This window comes from Hemiscyllium ocellatum, chromosome 4 (genome assembly GCF_020745735.1).
Source record: "Hemiscyllium ocellatum isolate sHemOce1 chromosome 4, sHemOce1.pat.X.cur, whole genome shotgun sequence".
Classification (NCBI taxonomy): Eukaryota; Metazoa; Chordata; class Chondrichthyes; order Orectolobiformes; family Hemiscylliidae; genus Hemiscyllium; species Hemiscyllium ocellatum.
In genome coordinates, this window is record NC_083404.1 from 109,521,406 (window position 1) to 109,546,376 (window position 24,971).

The 24,971-nt window shown below is 38.7% G+C and overlaps 1 protein-coding gene across 2 annotated transcripts in view; it reads right to left on the bottom strand.

The window, feature by feature from the left end:
* Positions 1-24,971, bottom strand: part of LOC132815066 (serine/threonine-protein kinase OSR1-like) — a 186,076-nt gene that overhangs the window by 98,500 nt on the left and 62,605 nt on the right. For both annotated transcript variants that reach the window (XM_060823762.1, XM_060823763.1), the window contains exons 3-4: positions 17,599-17,707; positions 11,203-11,344 (exon numbers count right to left, since the gene is read on the bottom strand). In XM_060823762.1, the coding sequence (XP_060679745.1) occupies positions 11,203-11,344; positions 17,599-17,707 (251 nt within the window). The remainder of the gene's footprint in view (positions 1-11,202; positions 11,345-17,598; positions 17,708-24,971) is intronic.

Genomic DNA, 24,971 nt, shown 5'->3' on the forward strand with positions numbered 1-24,971 from the left:
TAAAGTTACTACCGTGTATATAAAATTCTTCTGAAACCAGTATATTAGAAGTTTAACAACGGTGATTCACTCCTGGAGCTAGTGCCGGATGAATTCTTTAGTTAAATAATTAAAGTAGGAGAACATCTTAGCAAGTGACCACAATAAGCTTAAAGATAACGACGGTGAAAAACATAATTGATAGAGTCTTTGACAGGAGCATTATGGAACAGAGTAACATAAGAACACTAGATTAGATTACCAGGGCTTAGAAAAAGACGTGTGTTTCAAAGCAGGAAGTAAGATAGTGGTAGAGAGGTATGTGGAAGGAATTCAGAGCTTGGCACTGAGGCAACTTCTGGACCCTTACCAATGATGGACAGTAACAAAAGGCCAGATTTTGAATTGGAGGAATGCTGACAAGTTCTGAACAGGAGTTGGCAAAACAAAATGAACAATAATGGTAAGGTGATCATTAAAGAAAAATGGAAAGTGTTTAAAATGATATTCAAAGCCCAAGAAAAAATGTTTAAGCAGCACAAAGACCTCATGATCTATAGAAAAAAAAATTAGAATAAGGATAGAGATACAAAACGACATGGAGAGTGGGGAGAACACAAGGGAGAAAGCAAAGATTAGACAAGTGTTTAAAAGAACAACAAACTATGAAAATTATCAATGTATGCAAGAACAATTAGTCTACAGCAACATGATCAAAAAGGAGCTACTATATGGTAAGCAGGCAGTTCAAAAAGTGATCAGCTTGCTCCAATATTTACCAGGGAGACAAGGAGGGTAATCACAAATATAATAAAAACAGGGGAAATAATAATGATCCTTTAAGGTTGCTAAAAGGCATGGATTGGACAAATTTCTTTAAAGCGATCGAACACAATCTGGGGAAGAGATATAAGTAGTATAGCACATATTTCACCACTAATTAGGTAAAGGTGAAATGAAAACTGGAAAGTAGCTACCATTAATATATACATTTAAGAACGAACACAAAACATGTTAAGCAACAGCTTTCTGATCTTTAGTAATAGTGAAATGTTATAGAATCCTTGAGGGGAAAAAAATTCAAATTCAAACTTATATGAATAGTCAGTACAGATTTGAAATGGGAAAGACTTGCTTGACCAAATGCATTGAACTTTTTGAAGATAGCAGGCAAGGATGTAACCATAAAGATTTCCAAAAGGCCTTCAATACTATCCTCACACAAGGTCAGCCAAACGCCAACGAGCAAAATAGACAGTGACTGGCTGAAAGACAGATAGCAGAGATAAGTGATCATGGTTATCTGCTTAGAAGGTGGAAAGGGAGACCCCACAAGAATCCGAGATGCGAGTACTTTTGTTTACAAATATATACAGATTACTACTTTGGATTCAAAAACTCGAGATCACAATCAAGTCCAACTTTGGTCGTTTGTGCACATGACATAGAAGAGAGGCAGTGCATTGAGATGGTCAGAACAAATAACAGACAGACCACAGTCTGTGCTGCAAAGGAATCAAACAGATTATAAAAAGATTAATAATTTACAGAATGAGAATAAAATAAGCAAATAAATTTCAATGCACACGTGAGCCATCACATTTTAGTAATAAAAATAAGGTCACATGTTGCTTAAGGGTTATGCTGGTAAAGGCTCCCTTTTCCTTGTGGATAAGGAAGACACGACAGAGAAAGAGAGAAGAAATGCAGGATAGACTGCTTGGGTGGAATGTTCACACATATTCTAGAAAAACCTACATAAAGTGATGTAACAGGAACCTCAGTCTGCACAGTTCACAAAAAGGGTTGATCCAAGACTTTTCAACAGCAATAATCTTGATTCTCAACTTGGTCCACATTATCAAACACACAATCCTGCTGGGAACATTATTGCTCAAGCAATGTTTGTGGCCAACATCACCACTAGGTGGAGGACTGCACCCACACGTGCAAAACTGGTGCGCTACTCGGCAATTATCCAAAAACATTAGGAACTTCATGCCACTTTACATAGTTTTATGGTGGCATTTGTATATGATACATAGTTTTATGGTGGCATTTGTATCATATACAAATGTCCTTCTCCTTCCCTCTCTCTGCATTGCAGTAAACAAAAAAGGAGACAAAAGTACAAAGTCATACATCCTTAACTTACAGCCTTTGGACAGGGACTTTACAGGATCCGAAAAGACGCTAGGGTGTGTGTTAGGGTCAGCACAGTAGAGTTATACTTTTTTCTTTCTTTTCCAGCTCCCCCTGCTATCTTAGAGGAGCTGACTTAATAAAGAGAATTACAATGAAGTGAGAATAGGGTTAGGTGACTGGACAGGGTAGATAGAGGAGAAGAAAAGACAGTAAGCAAGCAATGGCAGCCATTTAAGGAAGTAACTCACAACTCTAAGCAAAATATATCCGAGTAAAGTGGAAGGATTCCAAGAGGGAGGTGAATCAATCATGGTTAACCAAGGTCATTAAGGGAAGTATAAAAGTTAAAAGAAAAAGCATCTAAGGAGGCAAAAGTCAGTGTTAGGCCAGAATGCGAAAAATTCAGAATTCAGCAAGGAAGGATTAAAAAGATAATAATTAAGAAAATAAACCACGAAGGCAAACTAACAGAATATAAAAACCAACAATACAACATTCTTTAAATACATAAAAAGTGAGGGGTCAAATTGAACACAGGGACTTCAGAAAATGAATTTGGGGAAATAGTTTTGGGAAACAAAGATAGCAGAAGAGTTAAAAATTGAGACAAAGTATATGTTTATGTTAGAAGATATTTTTAATAACCTGTTAATACTCAAGAATAAACGGGGAGGAACTAAACACCATCACACTCGCTAGAGACATAGATGATGTTAAAGACAGATGTAACCTAGCCCGATGACTTACAGTCTCTACTTACCTTAGGATTATAATTTATATTATCAATGGAATTTACAACTCGCTTTCCCAGTATAGCTGACTTTAGGTTTAAGAATAAACACTCTGGTTTTCCCAAAAATAAAAAAAACACGTAACCTCAATCATTTTCATCAGCTCTGAATTTGCAAGATAAATACAGGTTAAACCAAACCTACATGGTTTGAACTGGATTTACACAAAATTTTCAAAGCAGCTGTCCTGTTTTTCCACATTTACAACTTTAATTTCTGAAATAAAGTTATATTACAAAATATATAGGCTATAAACTAAACATGTGCTACTCCAATCAAGCAATCGGCACACATGTTTCACTGCTCAACTTCAAAGCCTTAGAAAATCAGTTAGGTTTCTTTAACTTCACTTACAAAGAAACAACGAATTTTAAGAATTCTTCACAACTCATCCTGTGTAAGCTGACCAATCTTCAGCATTATCATAGGTATATCATTATTCTGATAATTGGATGGCCAACTGTCGACACTACACTTAACACATTTAAGCACTGTTTTCACAGTTAAAAAAATCACACAACATCAGGTTATATCACAACCACCTGATGAAAGAACACTCTGAAAGCTAGTGTGCTTTCAATTAAACCTGTTGGATTATTGCCTGGTGTTGTGTGATTTTTAACTTTGTACACCCCAATCCAACACCGACATCTCCAAATCATGTTTTCTTTGCATTTTTGACCACTTTAAAAAAAATAGTGTAAGTTATCTTAATATTCTTGACACAAGGAAAGGAAGAGTTGGAAATAGAAGGCTAATTTATATGGCCATGTTAAATTCACACAGATTCTAAATATGCACCACTTATACGTGACTAAGAATGAGTCAAACTTCAAAAATGTTGACAGGCCAGGACAGATTTCTGTACATCAGGTTGAGCAAACTGTAATTAAGTTAGTTCGGATTTGTTTGGCATTTACAACTTCCAAGACTGATCAAATTACATAAATAATGGGCAGGTGAAAGTCATTACATGACAAAATTTGATTCCTTGGTGCAGATGGCTTAGAGAAAGAAAAGGAATGTGGAATACTGCCTTGAGGAATTTGGATGCTAATTATATATGGAATAAAAGGACACTCAAAACTGAGCAACTGGTTTATGTAATTTATATAAATCGTGGATATTCAGGGGAGGGTTACAAGATGGAACCTAATCAAGACCTTTAGATAATTTGAAAACAAATGCAATTATTCATTTCTCCATCACCAAATGAAGCTGGAATAGAACCAGTATTCCCTGAATTTATCTCAGGACTAAAGTATTAATAACATTTCAAATTCCTAACATTGCAGGCAAGCTTTTACCCTGATTAAAAATAAAATGGTGAGGCACCTGCAAACCAATAGCAGTACTTTTTACAATTTACCCTCTTATATTGTTAGACGTAAAAACATTCACTATGTCTTCTTTAATTGTCTGTTCCAATGAAGTATACAGAGTATTTTTGGTTTTCACCTAACAGTTATCCCTTGTTTCTAATATTAATGCAAAGAATCTCAAGGTTGGAAGGGAAAACAGTAAATAAATAAAGAGATGACTTTAAAAGTGGAGATAACACTATTACAGTAAAGAAATATTCCTGTGAAGGGAGAGGTAGAAAAATAAATAAGGATCTTGAGTTCCCTGGATGACAGAATGCAAACCTTAAAAGAAAAAATACTGTTATTATAGAAGTCAAGTTGATAATATTGCAGAGCACCACGGTGAATATAGAAGATTCAGAGGATAACTGAAAAAGTAAAGAGCACGAGAACAGACCAACAGGAACATAAGGGAATCCAAAGATTTTCAATGGCATTAAAGCAGCAGCAGGGATAATGAGGAACCAAAAAAAAATGGATTTTTTGCGTGGAAGCTGAAGGTAGTTAAGGTATTAAATAAATACTTTACATGGATCTTTACCAAGGAAAATTATATGGCAGAGATCATGGTAAAAGAGGCGACAGTTCAGTCATTTGAAAGTAAGGAGTGTCCTCAGCATATTCTGTCTGTACTTAAAGTAGATAAAACACCAGGTCCTGATCAGATGTAGCCAAGGATATGGAGGAAAGTGATAGTGGAAAATTGTAGAGCCATAATTTGAGCTTTCCCTCGACTCAGGTGATACCAGAGAGAAAAAAAAGTTATTACTTCCTGCTTCTAAAAAAAATGCAAAGATATACTCAGCAACTATAGGCCAACCAGGTTAACCTTGGAAGTGAGTCCTTTAGAAAGAGTGGCCCAGATTATTTGATAGGAAAATAGTCATAATGGCAATATAGATAGGAATCCACATCAGAACCATGCCAATTTTCTAGCTGATAAGTAATTGCATGACATCTCAAACCACCCAAAAAGAGATCTTTAACTCAGAGTTAGAGTCACAGATTTAAAGAGACCCTTCAGTGTAAATCACTCATGCAAGTCAGGTTTCCCAAAATAGACCAACCCCATTTGCCTGCATGTTGTCCACATCCCTTACCCATAAACCCAATACCCTACTCCCAAACCTACATGGTATAATTCACCTCTCTGCTTACCATACACACTTAGCTACTCTCAACAGTGTGGTTATAACACTTAACTATGGAACATGCCACGTGCTCTGTTTCAGCACTGATCTAGCCCTACTGCTGCCTACATGGATTCTTCGACTCAACTGCACTGTTTTGAATGCGAAGGCTCTTGGCCTGGAATTTCACTTGAAAAATTCCTCCAAAGCCAAGTTGGTGACTTTGCATCCAAATCAGAAACAGGGACTCCATGCAAATTAAAACTTTTATTTCATTATTAGCCCAAAATTAAGTCTCTAGGGTAAATTTAAGTTAATTATGGCAAACCAGCCCGGATTGTTAAGAGCAAATTGTGTTTCACTATCTTTCAATTCTTCAATGAGATAATAGGGAGGGTTCAGAACATCAATGCTATTGATGTTACATACAGAGGAACCTCGATTATCTTAATACCAATTATTCAAATATCGGATTATCCGAAGGAGATCTCGAGATCCCAATAGAAACATTACAAAGAGCTGTTTCAACCCTGATCACGTCTTTTGTTTATTCTGATTAAAAACAATCTCTGCCGAGAACAGTCCTGGACATAGATGAGAGCCCAGGCACCATCTCCAAATAACTGACCTCCCACCCTCTCTCCCTCTCCCCACACTGTACCTGGTGTTCTACATAGGGGTAAACCCTAAACTCCCTTTCCCCAGGTATTCTCTCTAACGTTGTCCCATACAGGGCAGAGGTGCAACTTGTCAAAATGGTGTGTATGTGTGGTTGTCTGTGTGCGCTAATTGGAGACTTACCCCAGAAAGGTAGCAGCAGTCTTACTGTTGGTGTCCAGTTTGGGGGGCGGGTTGGGGATGGGGTTGGGATGTGCGGTGTTGGATGGGGCTTTGGGAGGCAAGCGGGCAGTGGCAGTGTTGGGGCTGTGTTGGACGGGTTGGGGGGGGGGGGGGGGGGGGGGGGGGGGGGGGGGGAAAGAGGGTGCTGTTGTATGGGGTTTTGGAGGCGGATGGGGGTGCAGTGTTGGACAGGACTTTGGGGATGGGCAGGATGTGGCGTTGGCTACGGTTTGGGTGGATGGGCAGAGGGCCTCATACGCGATGTGCTGTGGTCTCCTGAACAGGGAGCAGATTTAATAGAAAACATCACAAGCACTAGAAGAAAGGCATTGAATCGATTAGCCAAATAATCAATTATACGAACGAAATAGTGCCCGCCCATCTCATTCAGATAATCGAGGTTCCTCTGTATATGGATTTTACTGAAATGGATTTGAAAATTATAGTTCATGGAATAAACAGGGGACATTTTGTCAGTTAATGTATGTGACTAAGAACAAAATAACCACTGTTCTAATCCTTGATCTGAAGGAAGTTTTATCATGAAGTTCCCCAGTGGTCAGTTTAGGCTCTTTGCTCTTCCTGATGTATATCAAACATGTAGTAGACCTTAGTGTACAGGTACAGTTTCAAACTTTTCAGAAGATACAAATCTGAAAGCTTTATGTCCGTGAGGAGAATAGAATTGACCAGAGACCGATTAATAAGGGTGGGTAAAATGGCAGATGAAACTTAATGCAGAGGAGTGTTAAGTAATTTATTTGGCAAAAATAATGTAGGGAAACAATATGAAGCATAAAATTCTAAAAGGGGTTAAGAGTGAAGGACCTGTGTTTACGTTCACGAAACATTGAAGATGTAGGACAGATGAAGAACATGGCAAATGAACAGAGGAGATTCCTGGAGGGATCTGTCCCAGAATATTGAAGGATGCAAGAGGACAAATTTCTGAGCATTGACAGACATCTTTATATCCTCTTTGGCCACAGGTGAGGATCCAGAACACAGAAGAGCCAATGTTATGCTAATGTTAAGATGGGTAGCAGGGAGAATCCTGGAAATTACAGGCTTATGAGCATCACATTGGTGGTAGGAAAATTATTGGAAAAGATTCTCACAGCCAAGATCTATACGAATTTAGAAGCAAATGGACTTATTAGCGATATACAGCACAGTTTTGCATAGGGAAGGTCGTACCACACTAACTTGATCGAGTTTTCTTTGAGATGGTGATGATGATGATTAATGAGGAAAAAGCAGTTGATGTTGTCTATATAGACTTCAGTAAAGCCTCTGACAAGGTGTCTCATGGTAGACTGGTACAAAAGGTGAAGTCACATGGTATCGGGGTGAGCTGACAAGAAAAGATGCATAACTGAGTTAGTCATAGGAGACAGAGGATAGTAGTGGAAGGATGCTTTTTGAATAGAGGGTTGGGATCAGTGATGGGACTTCTGCTATTCTTGGTCTACATAAATGATTTGGAGGAAAATGTGGCTGGTCTAATTAGTAAGTTTGCAGATAATACAAAGATTGACGGAGTTGCAGATAGTGAAGAGAATTGTCAGAGGATGCAGTAGGATATAGATCAGTTGGAGGCACATGCAGATTAACGGCAGATGGAATTTAATCCGGACAAATATGAGTTGCCACTTTTTGAAAGGTGAAGTACAGGTAGAAATTATACAGTGAATGGCAGAACTCTTAGGGGTATTAATATACAGAGGGATCTGGGTTTACAGGTCCACAGATCACTGAAGGTGGCAGTGTAGTTAGAGAAAGTAGGAAAAAAGACTTATGGCATGCTTGCCTTTTTTGGCAGGGGCATAGAGTATAAGAGTAGACAAGTTTTGCTACAGTTTTACAGAACTTTAGTTAGGCCACACTTGGAATATTGCACATAGTTCTGGTCACCATGCTACCAGAAGGATGTGAATGCTTTGGAGAGGGGGCAGAAAAAGTTGACCAGGATGTTGCCTGGTATGGGGGATATTAGCTATGAAGGAAGTTTGGATGGACTGGGTTTATTTTCACCAGGACGCAGTAGGTTGAGGGGCAACCTGATTGAAGTTCACTTGGTGGGGAAAGAGAGTGAAGATGAGTTTAAAAGAGATGTGCGAGACAAGTTTTACACACAGAGTGATGTGCTGCCCGAGGTGGTGGAAGCAGACACACTAGCAACATTCAAGAAGCACCTGGATAAATACATGAAAAGGAAAGGAATAGAGGGATACTGATCCTATAAAAGGGAAGACAGAAGGGAATAAAGTGTTGCCTGCACACACTTGGAGGGCCGAACAGCCCTCCAACAATAAGTGCAGGATTGTTCTTTAGTATGTAGAAAAGGGAGGAATTTATGTTAAAAGTTGTATAAAACACTCACTCAGCTAGAACTATGCCAAAGTCTGAGCAGCATAACTTAGGAACTGTGGGAAAGGATTAAAAAAAGTGTTTGGAGGATTCATATGAATGGCTCCAATATGAGGAACTGCAGTGGAAAAGTTGGGCCTGTTTTCCTTGGAGATATGGAAGTTGAGAAACTTATAACTGTGCTCAGAATTATGAGGGGCTTGGACAGAGCAGTTTTGGAAAGCCTGTTTCTACTGGGATAAACGTCAAGAAGTACATGTAGATTAAAGACAACTAGGAAATGCAGCAATGGTGACATGACAGGTAACATTTCCGTACAACAAAGAGTTAGAATCTGGAAAGCACTGCCTGGGAATGCAATGGAGTCAGATTCAGTCAAGACATTCCAGAAGAAACAGGATTACCATCTGTAAAAAAAAGAACTCACAGGATTACAGAAAAGATGGAGGAATTGTACTTGGTTCATTGGTCCTTCAAAAAGTCAATACACTCCATGGGCCAAATGGTCTCCTTTGAGCTTCATTGGAGGCTCACTGATGTTACCTAGCATGGTGACAAAACATCAGAAAACAAATCTAGAACCTTAGCGAGCAAACTTAAAACCTGATCCACAAACCTTCTCCAAAATTGAAAAGGCCTCCTTTGTGACGTAACCTTTAAGATTCAAATTACATTGCTATAATGTTGTGAAATACTGACCACACCATTATATTACCCTATTCTTTCTTAGCGAAGCCATGGGCTTCTTTGCTCTTTTTTTTCCCCAATTTTGAAAGAAACCTATTTATGCACATGAGGACACAGATGGTAAAAAGGAAGCTCAATTTGAATGATCTTTCGAACATTACACTGAAAGTCTAACTATTCAGCACTGGGTCATAACCATATGTTAAGTAACAAAGTCCATCTAATGTCATTGTATGTGAATTAAATTCCACACCAGTATTGCATGCCAAGATGAACAAATTATAGTCTCGTCATACAATTAGAAGGCAAGTTCTGATTTGTATATCATTCACAATATTTGAAATAACTACTACATCAGTAGTGGGTAATTAGAAGTAGTTACCTGTTAAACTGATTTAGTACCTGTGGTATACAGAAAGATGGGTACACACCGAGCATCAGTAGTCAAACTGCAAAGCTGGTGGTAAAAGTCAGAACCCAAATACTGACTCAATTCCAAGTGGTCTCAGACAATTTGCACTGGTTCAGAGTTTCAACCTTGTGGAGGAAGATTCCAGAATTCATTGCTCTATTGTCCTAACTGCAGCAAGAATGAGGACTTAAGTGATGGCACTGGAGAAGCATTTTCCATCAAAACAAAACTGCATGGATTAATAAATAACTAACAACTATGCCAATTTTTGTTGCCAGCAGAAATTTGAGGAATATCTCAAATTTGAAATGTTACTGCGAGTGAGTAGCTCCAACTGGGGCTAGACTTCTGAGTATAAACAAGTGGAATTTTAATACTAGTTACATATAACTGGTAGAAGTTTGAAATCCCTAGGTGTTTTTAAGCCCACTGACTTTTCAGGTGGCAGGGTCTGAAGATACAACTTTGAAAAAACCCTGACCCCTGAATTTGGCGCGTGGCTTGCTGTTTAGCAGAATAAATGTAATCTCTTGATAGCACAGATATTTGTCATCCAGGAAATGAAGATGTCAAGACTGATTTTCAGTCTGAAATGGAGTAGCTGTTTTCAGCCAAAATATAATGAACTACTATTCATATTTTAATCACTTGGTTGATGCATCCCATCAATTTTAAGATTAGAACCTTGTCCTTGACTTGATTGATTTAAATGATTAAGCTGCCCTTCCAGGCTCTGATCTTTAGATCAGAATTTTTTTTCTATAACAGCTAACAATATTTTTAAGGGTAATTTCTAAAAACCAAAACCTAAATTTTACAAAATCCAACTGCAATGCTTAGGATTATCAGTTTGCTAAGCCCCAATCAGGAACAAGTCCACAGAACAAGAGATCAAGCTTAAAAATAGATATCAGAGACAAATCAAGTGGAAATTAAGACATACTATAGCTATTTTTAAAAATGCAAACATTTTAAGAGAAGAGACAAAAGATAATAGACAGAAAGCAGTATGAAGAGTGGATAAAGGTCTAGCAACCACTTCAGGTGAGTGCACATAGATGAGATTTAGGATAGAATCCTCTTTTAGCAGATTCTTAAGTATCAAAACTATTTTCTATCTCAATCCTGATAGTATCCAAGTCATGCCCACCAGGGTGCCTTTCCTACAAAGGACCCTTAGCAGGTTATGGCAATTAATAATTGGATAACCTAGCAAGAGTTCTGGGATGGAAACACACCAGGGAGCCACCTGAAATGAGATTTTGCTTCTGTGCCCAGTTTCAAAACTATTTCTGCAGCATTAGGAGGGATGATCTACATCACTTTCCATGTAGGAGATATCACCTTCAATGAATTCAAAGATATACCAAATGTTGTTAAAACCACTCCACAATAAAAAATTCAACATCTCCAAATCCTTGCTGAATCACATTCATCCTTGAAATTGAAAGGGTACCCACATTACTTGACCAGATTATGCTTACCTGTGAATCTGCCCGTTTTTATGCAAGTAATCAAGTCCCTCCAGTACTTCTTTCAGAATAGTGGCAATAACTGCCTCCTCCAAAACACCATTCTTGTGATCCCCTCTCGCTACTACATGTTTAATGATATCGAGCACAGATCCTGGAATAGGGAGAAAAAGGCAGTCAAGACAAAGTACTATTGCTTAAATTCTTTAAATTGCCCCAATCCTTACCAAAGCATTTGTGGAGCAGAAGTTATGTTCTTGGCTTTTTTTTTTTAAAAACCATAACTCAGACAGCAGCAGGGTTAAATCATCCATAAGTATTTTTCCAATCTTCTAAGGTTTCCCATCCTCAAGGTTGCAAAGCAGTCAATATTAAAAACTAAAATATTCCAGGACACTAAACCTTTAAGAAACTAACAGCATGAAGAGGCTGCCCTAACAATAACAGAAGGCAATAAGACAGTAAGAAAAGGAGATTCTCGGAGAAAAGTCAAGTTTGGGAGGATCAGAATTGTTGCCTTGAATGTCTGCCTTTTGCTTCTATTTTCTATGTTTCCATAAGCAAAGTTACACTATGATGTGGGAGAAGCAATGGCTAGTTTTTAGAAGTATAACAAACTTTGCACTAATTGTATATTGATCAAAGTCACAAAATTGCTACAGAAACAGTAACTTAACATTATAACAAAAGGAATTAAAGATAGTATTAGATCAAAGGAAGAGGCTTAGAATGCATCCAAAAATTTGTAAATCTGTGAATTAAGAAGATTTTAGAAGTCAAAGAAGAACAAATGGGAGAAAAAAAAAAATCAATAAAAGTTAACATGGACTCATCAGAAGCAGAGATAATAACAAGGAAACAGCAAACATTAAACAAATAATTTTCTCCAGCTGGGTGGTGATCATGATTTGCCTTTGACCATTTGTTAGTCTGTTGTCTATATATTTCAAAAACAGGTGATTGATTTTAATAAAACTTCGTAAACAGATTGAGTATGGCCCAAGGAACAACCTACTTGATTCTGGGGAAAATGAGGGTACAAATCTTGAAAGATTTAAAGGATCCATTAAATTTGGCAGATGAGGTGAATGGACTCTTAAAAGTTATGGATTGTTTTATTTCTAGAGCATTGTATAGAACAGCTGTATGATGGAATTTGTCACAGTTATCAAAATGTAAGCAGAGTTTACAGCACAGGTTTCTGGATGTACATTTGCCTCGAGTCTCCTTAGTTGGAATGGAATTAAAGTATTTATTTTCTCAGCCTTGTAAGTAGTGAGCAACAAGCAGAGAAAAGCCTCAAAGAAGAGATGCATACTTTTAACAATTAGGTGAATGCAATGTGTTGGGGCAATGCACTTCATTGAATGTCCCCTTCATTTGCTTTTATCAGTCTGCATTCCTGAAATAAAATCAAGGTCGAGCAAGAATAAGCAGCTTAGATTATTATAACTAAACAAATAGTACGAGAAATATTAATGGGGTTAACTATGAATAAATCCCCTAGATCTGCCACCCTCAAACGAGTAGTGTCTTTTTCAAACCTAAAAAGGTGCAGATAAAGGTTATTTGGTCCAACCTGCCCATGCTTATATTTTATTCAAATTTCCATCTATCTTTTCACATCTAAATGCATCAAAACATCTAAATACATCTTTCCCTCATGTTTGTCTAGCTTCCCCTTTATTATTTAATCTACTTTCCATGTGATATCTTCTTTTCTCATAACCTTTATTGCATTTAAAACATTTCTTCAGAATTCCTTGTTGGATTTCTGGGTTTTGATGGAATCCAGATGTACACTCCAGTATAGAGGAAATATTCTCTCTGCTTCTTCAATTTTGAAAGGAGTTGAGACTAAATGTCTAAGTCAACAAGGGTGGCAAGATCATTTGAGACTTCACAGGGTCTTTCTCCTGGTTTTAATTTTGTTACTTGCCCCAAATCCTGGCAAGTGTCCCATGCTATTGAGCAATGGTCAATGGCAAAACAAAGTGGCAAATGGTATGTGGGCCTGCATAGCAAGATGATTAGAGTACAGGAGTAAGGATGTCTCTTTGAGACCACACAATATGGTATACACTTTTATTCTTATCGAAGAAAGGACGATCAGGCTTTGTTAGAATTGCAATGAAGATTTCCCAGACTGATTCCTGGGGTGATAGGATTGATGTATAAGAAAGAAACTGGATCAGTTAGGGCTATAATCACTGGAGTTTAGAAGGATGAGGAGGTTATCACATAGAAACCTACAACATTCTAACAGGAATAGACAAGGTGTACGCAAAGGATGTTCCCAATGTTCCCAGGGAGTCAAGAAGCAGGGATCACAGTCTAAGGATAGTCCAGTGATGACAGAGAGGAGGAGGAATTTCTTCATCCAGAATATGGTGAGCCTGTGGAATTCTCTGCCACAAAGTAGCTGTGGGCAAAACATTCAATGTTTTCAAGGAGGAAATACATAGTTCCTAGGGCTAAAAGATCAAAGGATATAGGGCAAAAGCAAGAAAGACTATTGAGCAGGGTGATCAGCATAATCACACTAAATGCTGCAGTAGGCTTCAAGGGTCAAATGGCCATTCCTGTTACTATTTCTGTGTTTCCAGCATAAGCTCCTCATCAGGAATGTTTTGAAGAGCTTATGCTCGAAACGTGAACTCTCCTGCGCCTCTGATGTTGCCTGACCAGCCGTGCTTTTCTAGCACCACACATTTCGAGTCTGATCTCCAACATCTGTTGTCCTCACTTTCTCCCTATGTTTCTATCAATTTTTGGTAATGGCAAGAACAGCTAAAAATGTGAAAACCAATGACTGCTCGCATGTGTGAAACATCCTTTAGGAAAGAGGGCTAATGTTTCCTTTAAGCTCATAATAAACTCAACTCAAACAAACAATTACATGTATTAACATATGTAACAGCACACAAACATGCACCTTTGGCCCAACACAATGCCAAATGCCATTGACCACCCTCCAAAATAAAAATATGCTTCGTCCTTTAAGCTTAACTTCAGTTATCCATCCTATCCATGCCTCTCAATTTTATATACAGAGGCATTGCGATTATCCGAATGACACGGGCAGGGAGTAATTTTCCAGATAATCGAATACTGGATAATAGTTTAGCCAAACATCAGGACCTTGCAATCTTGCTAGATTATCTGAAATTCAGATAATTGAATGCTAGCTGATCGAGGTTCCTCTGTAGTTCTCAGTTCACCTCTCAGCTTCTGGCACTCTCATGAAAACAATCAGGGTTGGACCGACCTCTCTTTTTAGCTACTGCACTTCAGCCCAGGTAACCTCCTTGTAAATTTCTTTTGCAGCATCTCTGAAGCCGATGCATCCTTCCTATATTGTGGCAACTAGAACAGCACACAGTACTCCAAAGTGATTTAACTAAAGTCTTACACAACTGCAATATGACTTGACAACTTATATACTCAATGTCCTGGCCAATAATGCAAACATGCCGTAGGTAATCTTTACCACCTCATCAAATTGTGTTGTCATTTTCAGGAAGCTATGAACTTGCACTCCAAGGTCCCTCTACATATCAAAGCTCCAAAGCGTCCTTCTATTTACTGTATACTTTTACCTTCCATTCAATTTCCCAAAATGCATCACCTCAAGCACGTTAAACTCCATTTGCCACTTCTCCATCCAACTTTCCAACTGATCTATATCCTGCTGTATCCTCACTACCTCCAACTTCACCAATTTTCATATCGTGTATATATTCTTTTCCCTTGTCATTTGACTCATTGAAGTAAAAACAAAAAAAGGGAGGTTTTTAAAAGCAACTGAAGTGGAAGCTTACGACTGCGAAAAGTGGAGAAATGAGCTGAGGATCTGCCCTTGAGTACTATGACAATCAACTCTGCTTAAGGAAAAAAAAGACATCCTGTTAATCATTTCTTGATAATGAACATCAGTGTTTCTGTTATCATCTTCCTAAGTCTTTTGTTCCTTCCCACTCTGTCTACAGCCTGCGTAAAATTGTGATCAGAAGTACATACCATACTTTGTGATCTAACGACGCTTCAATACAGGTGTAACTTCCTTTTAAAATTCTATCCTTCTGTAAATAAAGCCTTGCACATGCTTTGCTTTTTTAAAAAATAGCCTTGATAACTTGAGGTGAAAGTGTTTTGCAGAGCTCCGAAAAGTTAAAATGGACTGAAAACACAAGTTATCCATTGTTCCTAATACAGAGCTAAAGTTTAATTTTTATCTTGTATCTTTGCATTAAGGAGAGTTTATGGTCTTAGTTTAATTTGAAAAATTGTTTTTGTGGGCATGAGGCAAGTTGCACACATGTATTTTAATGTTGTTTGACAACTCATGAAAGAACCCAAGTTGATGATTTAGTGCAAAACGATAGAACAGAAACAGTGCTGTTACCTCGCACATCAACAGAAGTGTGGGTGTGCCTGAATGAAAGAGAGTAGAACTTTGATAAGCAATCCTGCTGAAAACTCAGCTTCAGAACTCTGAAATTAAAGTTTAATTTGTAGTTTGTATTAGATGCCTCAGATGAATCTCAGCTGAAGTATCCAAAGCACATGCAGTAAATTGCTGCAGGAAACTTGTTGCAGCCAAAGAAGCCTAAAGAAAGCCTTACCTTGGAAATGTTGGTGAGTTGTCACAAGGGTTATTGTGTGTAAGGATATTGTTGGAAGGAAAGGAATAACAAGAGTTTGAAGAATTTCTCTGGGGTTTCCACAGAAAGTTTTCCATTTTTTTTATCTTTAGTGGTTTTTTCCCCTATGTTGAGTAAACATTTTATCATATGTTAGAAGTACACATGCAGACTCTTAAGTGGGTTCACTAACTGACCTCCACAGTTTAAAGAAAACCAACAAAGCTGGGTCTATCAAGCCAGTTTCCATCTGAGATCCAACTTGTCCAGTATTAACATCAGCTGGAATCATAGCTGATTTTCCAGAGATGCTGACAGACCTGGTGAAATATAAATAAAAAGTGCTAGAGAAACTCCACCTCAATTGTTGGTTTTTATTTTTCAAGATTTTTCTTCCTATATCTCACACATTGCTTGCATCTATCAAAAAAGAAATGACCTTCCTTTTCTACCTACCAAAACGCAGTGCACATGTTGCATTGAGAAATTTAACAATTCAATTAACCCCTACTGGCTAGCTCTTCAATTTGGTGTCATTTGCAAGATTTGAAATTATATCTGATTCCAAAATTTAGACTGGTAATGTAAATTGCACAGTAAATACTATATAACTTTGCTACATAGGGATTCAAGCATAGATGAAAAATGTTTTAGTAATCATACAGAGCACTAGTGAGGTGATACTTGGGTGCATTGCATGAAGCTTTCATCTCCCAAGAGAAAGGGAAAGAGGAAATGCAACAAAGATTCTCCAATTCCTGGAAGAGGGCAACTTTCCCAAGCAGAAATAGTGAGCAGATCAGGCCCATATTCCCTACAGTTTAGAACAATGAAAAGTGGTCCAATTGAAAATCATGGAGCCTAAGCGTGGACACTGATAAAATATGCTCCTTACAGCATTATACTATTAGATGAGGGATCACCCACTGAGGGCTGTGGCAAGATGATAATATCTTCACAAAGTTAGTTACGAATCTTTGGATTTTGTTTTAACCTCAGAGTTGAGGATAGGACAACATGTATGCTTGGATACGAAGGGAATTAAGGGATGCAAGGATCGTGCAAAAGATGAAATTCAGGTGAACAATCATGATATTTTTGAATGGCAGTCTGGAATTGAAAGAGTAAATGGCCAACATTAGTTATTTCCAATACTGCATTCACTTTAGCTGTTATTTTAATCAATTTGCTTAGCATTGTTATGATATCTCTGGGTCAAATAGGACTTGAACCTAGGCTTCCTGGACCAGAGATAGGGACACTACCACTAACAAGAGCCCTCATGTTCACTTGAGTTAGAGGCGGCTAATTAAATGCCAGCTACAGACCAATTGGCTGCCTCATTCACTGAATGTGAACAATTGAAACATTGAGAGCCAATTTTAACGCATGACAACATTCCGCATGACAGAAAAAAAATCAAAACAAACCTTTGTGTCTCTATTTACAGGCTAACTGCAACTGTTAACTTTGAAATGTTTGGTGAAGTAAGTGTTAAATTGTAATTTATATCTCCAGGCATTGTTTTGATGTGGATTTAATCTACTGAGCATGATTTGGCTGAATGTTTGAGGTGCAACATTAAAATTTAAGTAAAATTTCTGCAAGTTGATTTTTAGTACAAGGGAAAATTCTGAACATTAATATTTCAAGGATAGGAAATTTTTTTTTAAAAGCATTCCACCCCAACAACTGGGGCCTGGTCTCTCTCTGGATTGAAGGCAACGCCTTCCAGACTGTATCAGTACCTGGAGTAAACACTCACCACCACTGAGCAACTTCATCACCAGCCATAGTTCATCCTTTACCACAAATGAGGTGTAATATGACACAATGTTCCGGTGATGGCACTGACTCATTGCTTGAATTTCTTTCTGTTGAGAGAGAATGAACCAGCATTAGATAAGAGTGATATTTTCCCAAAGAAGAAACAATTCCCCATAGATAATATTAAATGCAATCATCTGCCCTGAAGTATTATGAATTTCAGGTAGGGCAATATTTAACAAATTGTAAAGTAAAGTTGCCACCAGACCTTACGGCTGCTTTGTCATCAGAGAAACAACTGGTGGAGATCACAATTGAAAAAAAGAGAGCTTAAGGGGTTCAATTTATGCGGTGGCATTACTCTGCATCACAAACCAGCCATTCAACTAAGCTAATGAACCCTTAACAGATGATTACTGCTTCAATTACCTTTTTAGTTTCAACTTGAAAATCAGAAGCACAATCCCTAAAAGATGTATTTTACCATGCCTAATATAACGATTAGGACACACTTTCTACCCACAATCTTCCTTCTGTCGTCACCATCAACATTTTGGTAAGCAGGCTCGGTGATGATGCTATGAATTCATTAATCTCTTCGAACTGTGGAGTAATTCAATTTCTGATTGAAGATCTTCAATTTGAAATGATAACAGCTTCTCTCCATTGATGTTACCTAACCTGAGGGACATTTATAACAAGAGCGGAAAGGTCAATATGTTCAAATTGAGCTTGAGATAAAAGATTCTGAAAACAAAAACTGAATTCAGAGTGTTTGAAGGAGAGAAAGGTGATTAAAAAGGTGAGCAAGAGCATTCTGGAGCACGAGACTGAAAGTGCGGTTGCTTAAGGTAGAGTGAAGGAATGGATGATACATTGTGTGAAGTCGGAGAAAGAGTTCAGGAGCGAGGAGCTGCAAAAGGTACAGGAGATGGGGGTGAATTACTCTAGTGGACTGATTACTCTAGTGGATCCATCCTGCTCGTGGAACAAGATATACCAGGGCAGGTGATGTGGTGTCTGGAATATGGTGATACTCAAGGAATCTTAATTTACAGACAATGTCGGTATGGGAGACACTGTTCCCAATTTTAGCCAAGCCCTCAGATGTTGGAAAAGAGCAATTTTCAGGGTCAAAGCTACTTGTCATTTCCGGAACTTGTGATGATGCCAGGTAAATTGCCTGGTTTCTTACCCTTCTTTGCACTTTGCAGCAATTTGATACAATCAGGACGCTTCCTAGTCCATTGCAGAGGACAGTTAAGAGTTAAATCACATTGCTGTGAATCTCGAGTCACATGTAAGTCAGGCCTAGCAAGGATGGCAGATTGCCTTCCTGAAAGGACAAGTGAACCAGTTGAACTTTTTGACAGTGGAGAGCTAGTTTTCAATGCAGAATGATGCCAACTTCATGTGGTTAATTCTAGTACTTGCTGAAGACCCATCTTCTCAACCTCTAACCCTCACTGGAGGCATTAGACCCTCCGATCAAACTAGTCATCTCAAATGACAACAGCTCTATGATCCTCTAGGGCTATGGTGACGCTATATGGTCACCATTAGACATCTTTTGAGGAGTGATTAGAGAGTTCAAATTTCATCACCTTTAGGATACAAATCCATGCCACCAGAGCATTACACCAAATGACTAGATGTGATGTAACGTTTGTTTACAGGATGTAGGTATTGCTAACTCGGCCAACATTTACCCATCCCCAATTACCCACCAAAAGACAGTCAGCTGTCATTTTGAACTGCTACAGTCTGTGGAAAAAGGTAATTTTTCTTTGGAGGAGGGTACTGACGCTCACTGTGCTGTTAGGGATGGAGTTCCAAGATTTTAACACAAAAACAGTAAAAGAACAGTCACATAGATTCAAGTCAGGAAGTGTGAAGCTTGAAGGGAAACTTGCAGGTAGAAGTTTTCTGTGCATGCGCAGCTATATTTTTGACATTCAGCTCTTTGTCAATGTTTGCAAAGTTGCAAATGAAATTCAGAGTCGAGTGGCCCTGACAAAACAACTTGTGCACCAGTCAGTGTAGTGTTTGTTGAGCAAGTGTCACTTGACAGTGTTGTCAATAGCATATCTAATCACTTTGCTGACGGTGCGAGTGCAGACTGATAGGAATGAAAACTGGTCAATTTTGTGAGCAGGACATATCTAGGCCATGAGCCAGACATTCAGGTAGATGCCAGCATTGTATCTGCAAAAGGGCACAGCTTAGAGCACAAGTCTTCAGTACTCTTGTTGAATGTTGTCAGGGCCCATAGCCTCGAGTATTCCGTGCCTCCAGCCACTTATTGATATCAACTACACAATCAAAATAGCTAAAAACATGCGATGCTAATGACCTCTGGAAGAGGCCAAGATGGATCAACACTTAGCATTTCTAACAGAAGTCAGATAAAAAGCTCAACTGGCTTTCCATCTGGTTTGTGATGCCACCTGCACAGATTCAATTCCTACAATGGCTTTGGTTACTATGAAGGCTTCACTTTCTCAATCTCACTCCTGGCTAGAAGCATGGTGACCCTCAGGTTAAAGTACCACAGTCACCTCTGAGCAGCATTTTGGTCCTCTGGGATTATAGTGGCTTCAAAACAATTTACGGCACAACTTTGTCTTTTTCTCCCTCTCAAAAGTACGTTATCAGCACCAACACTTCAGTTTTCACGTGCATGAGGGCCATGTAGGAGCTTGGGTACTAAGTATCAGCAGGATATGGAACTGTAGGAGCACAGTCATAAACAACTGTGGTCTTCATGTTACACTTGCCTTGACTTATCATTCAGCAGTTCTCAGAAATTGACTGTTTTTCCTCCAAACATGACTTCTACAAAACTTTATCCAATTTTAAATAACTTAATTTATCTTGTAGCAAGCTAGGCAAATACATGCTTTTCAAGTTCGAGTCAAAAAGATAAATTAAGTAAATTATTTCTGTAAATATAAAAGCAAGAGGAATGCTGCTACATTTTAAACTATAACTTAACTAATTCAGACCACAATCTCAGGTAGTACTCAAAAAGACCACAGTAGAGATATTAACAAGACGTTGATTGCCCTGCTCTTCAATTACAACAGCTAATGTTTCCTTCCTGGCCAGCAGCTCTGCTTTAAATATTAATGATGTTTCCCTCAATTAGTTAAATCCTGCATGATCATTAATTATAGAAGATAAATAGGAAAAGCATAATGCATGCACTCTACATACTCACTAAATACACCACTGAATTCATAGTGCACAATACAAAGAAAAGGATGCCAACTGTTCTGACAGGTTTCTATTAGGCAGCTGGTCTCAAATACAGATTTTTTAATGTACAAATTACCATTGGCAGTGGCAACAGAAACCAGCATGAACATTTGAAATAGCAAGTCAAATAGCAATAACACTATGCCCTAAAAAGTGTCTCAAAGACCAATAAAAGACAATCAATGTTAGAAATCTTTTTCCTTTGAGATACCCACCTCAAATGTTGTATAGTAGATTCATTTAAGCTGATGATTTCTGCCCACAGCACAGGGGTGGGAGGGGGCGACTTATGCTGCCACCTGCGATTTGAAATCTCCTCTATAACTGGCCAAGTGAATGAGGATAGGAGTTTATGCTTTTAACCCCTGCATGTACAGGGTGTTGCAGGCAAGGGTTGAACAGCAGGACTTGTATCTTTTACAAGAAACATTCAAGTATCTACTCAATTGTATCAAGTTCACCCTTGGTTTTAATATATGCATTCCATTCCCATCACATAGTGCCTCAAATTCAGTTATTCTTGCTTGAGAAACAATAACCATTTAAATATCATACCAGTGCTTGTACCTGTCTTTGGGTAAAAAGAGAGGAGTTATCAGAGGATCAGTAGCTGTGAAACTCTGTAATAACAGTCAGCATTTTAAAAGCTTCCAGGACGCTAAGACCATGCAGGTGGGGATTTGAATAGACAAGCACTTTATAATGTTGACCATCACCTAGCATTGAGCTTTGCATGCTTTATAATACTGTGTGCTAAATGTGGCTTCCTGGATATCTCAGGAACTTAGGCTGTTTTTTAATTATCACAACAATGTTTAAAAAACAGCAATAAATTGTTTAGGTTTCAACTTTGAAACAGGACAACAATTACTTGTGATAAAATTCACAGCAGCCAAGCATTCCAATGTCTTATAGCTTAGTCACAGGAGAGAAAATGCCCCAGAAAATAGATGTTACAATTGACCAAATGTAATTTTTACTATCTATATAGAACATTTTTGCATAGGTAAAAGAAACTACAGCTTTAATGAGGATCTTATTCGTGATTACTTTGATTCAAAGCAAACTAAGCATTTGACTTACGTCAAAATAATTTGAAATCAACACACCTCATGTCAGAGGCATTATTTTTCATTGTTTTTAACTTACATGTAAATAGGGTTCCATGCACATAGATCCCTGAAAGTTGCCACCCAGGTTGATAGGGTTGTTAAGATGACAGTGTGTTTGCTTTTATTAGTAGGGATTGAATTTTGGAGTCCCAAACTCATGCTACAACTGCACAAAACTCTAGTGCAGCTGCACTTGGAGTACTGCACACAGTTCTGGTCACATTATAGGAAGGGTATGGAAGCTTTGGAAAGGGTTCAAAAGATATTTACTAGGATGTTCCCTGGTATGAAGGAAAGGTCTTACAAGGAAAGGCTGAGGGAACTGAGGCTGTTTTCATTAGAGAGGTGACTCAATTGAAACACAAGATAATCAGAGGGTTAGATAGGGTGGACTGGGAGAGCCTTCCTCCTCAAATGGCAATGGCTAGCATGAGGAGGCATAGCTTTAAATTGAGGAGTGATTGATACATGACAGATGTCAGAGGTAGTTTCTTTACTCGGTAGTAGGGGTGTGGAATGGCCTGCCCACAACAATAGACTTGCCAACTTTAAGGGCATTTAACTGGCCATTGGATAGACAAATGGATGAAAATGGAATAGTGTAGATGGGTTTCAGATTGGTTTCCACAGGTTGGCACAACACAGTGGGCAACACAGTGGTTAGCACTGCTGCCTCACATCGCCAGAGACCCGAGCTCAATTCCCACCTCAGGCAGCGGAGTTTGTACGTTCTCCCAGTGTCTGCGTGGGTTTCCTCCGGGTGCTCCGGTTTCCTTCCACAGTCCAAAAGTGTGCAGGTTAGGTGAATTGGCCATGCTAAATTGCCCGTAGTGTTCGGTGAAGGGGTAAGTGTACGGGACTGGGAGGGTTGCGCTTCGGCGGGTCGGTGTGGACTTGTTGGGCGAAGGGCCTGTTTCCACATTAAGTAATCTAATTTTTAAAAAGTGCCAAAGGACCTGTACTGCACTGTAATGTTCTATGCTCTATGTTCTAATATGGATTGAGATTATTCAAATGATAAACTAGCAAGTGATTTAATGGGAGTATAGATTGTTTACTTTGGGCTCAATTCAAAATTATTATAATTTTCTGTTTTAAAATAAAAGCGGGAGTGGAATTGATTAGCCCAAAAAAAAAGTTTGCTTTCTGGGACTGAGTGACAACAAACAGATAATTCACAAAAGAACCACCGCCATTGTTTCAGTGGAGAAGGCCCCAACTGAATAGTACAGGAAATTCCCTCCAAAGAGATTCTGGTAAGCCCCCAATTATGGAACTTGCACTAGGAAAAGAACCAAGGGCACAAGTCAGATTACTCATTCAGAAAACCTCTATAGAATCCTATTCAAATTAGCCTCATTTTTACCTCTATTACAGGACACTATATAGCAGTCCTAACATGAGTTCCCAATTTAACCATTTTAGTATACACATACCTTTCCTCACTGCTTCAGCATATTTAGAGTTTTTCATTAACTTTTCCAACCCAAAATTATACAGTATATTTTAATTGAGGCAAATGGCTGAAAAAGCCAATATTTTCTCATCTTTCCAATTGGAAGATGAGATCATGGCTTTTTGCAGCACTTCCCAGTCTTGAATGCCCACTTTGTTTCATCGATCAAAAGAGATACCAGTCAAATGTGCTCACTTTGAACCCTACTTTAGGAATTCCACAGGCACAAAAACTTAATTCTTAGTCACAGAAGGAACTATCTGACCAAGATTTGGGTGATCTGGCTTTCATGAATGGCCCTAAGGCACAAAGGAGAGGCAGACAAGAGGTTTCAGGAGGGAATACAACAGCTTAGAATCTTGGCAATTGAAGGACCAGGCCCCAGTAATTAAAATGGTGAATCTGCAGAAGTTCAAATTTGGAGGAATGCTCACGTTCAAGAGGGTTGCAATATTGGTTTATATTGCTAGTCCCTCTCCTCATTAAGAAAGAAAACAAGAACCAGACCGCAAAAAGGTGCTGTTAAACAAGAAACCAGAATAGTTCAGGGAGAGTGGTGGTGTGCGAATGGAACCATATCCCAAATCCAGCAAAGTCTTGCACGGGGTAAAACTCATGGGCGATGAAACATAGACCAGCCAGGATTGTGTGGAAGAACTTAGGTTTCATTTAGGATATCAGCCAAGAGTGGAGTTGGGCAATGTTTAGAATATGGAAATAGACAGCAGTGGTAATAGCATGGATGAGGAGAAAGTGAGGTCTGCAGATGCTGGAGCATCAGAGCTGAAAATGTGTTGCTGGAAAAGCGCAGCAGGTCAGGCAGCATCCAAGGAACAGGAAATTCGACGTTTCGGGCATAAGCCCTTCATCAGGATAATAGCATAGATGGTTAGCTGAAAATGCACCAAGTCAAATGTGACACCTAAATTCCAAACACTCAATCTCAACATCTACCAGGAAGAGGTGTGGAAACGGTCACTAGGGATAAAAGTTTAAGCCAGGGACAGAATATAATGGCTTGACTGTTGCTAATATTTAGCTGGAGGGAACTGCTGTCTGACATCTAATGCAGGGTTTGCAAACGTTGCCAATGTCAATTCAATGGAAATTGAAAAGCAGTGATGAAATGGAGTTTGGAGGTTGTCACTACAGATTTGGAACAGGATGCTGTTTCAAACAATATCAGCATCAGTAATTAGTAATATGTAGAAGATGAGAAATAGTTCAGAGTCATGGAGATCCACAATGGACACCAGCAGAAATTGTGCAAAAAGGAGATGCCACCGCATATGATTCACTGGTTAATCAAGTGCTACCTCATGCAGTAGTGGTTAAATGGCACAAGGATGAGAAAGTTGTGCCAGGGGTGAGATTTCCTCAAGTCACAATTATGTGAGGTGAGGGGATGGGGGGGAACCATTCCAGGCGATTCTCTAGGAATTGACAGATAAACGAGAAGCAAAGTGAGTGCAGTTTCATTCAGTTGGGTGACTGTCATTAATATAGTTAATCTTGACAAAGGTTGCAGATATGTTGAGAGGGATG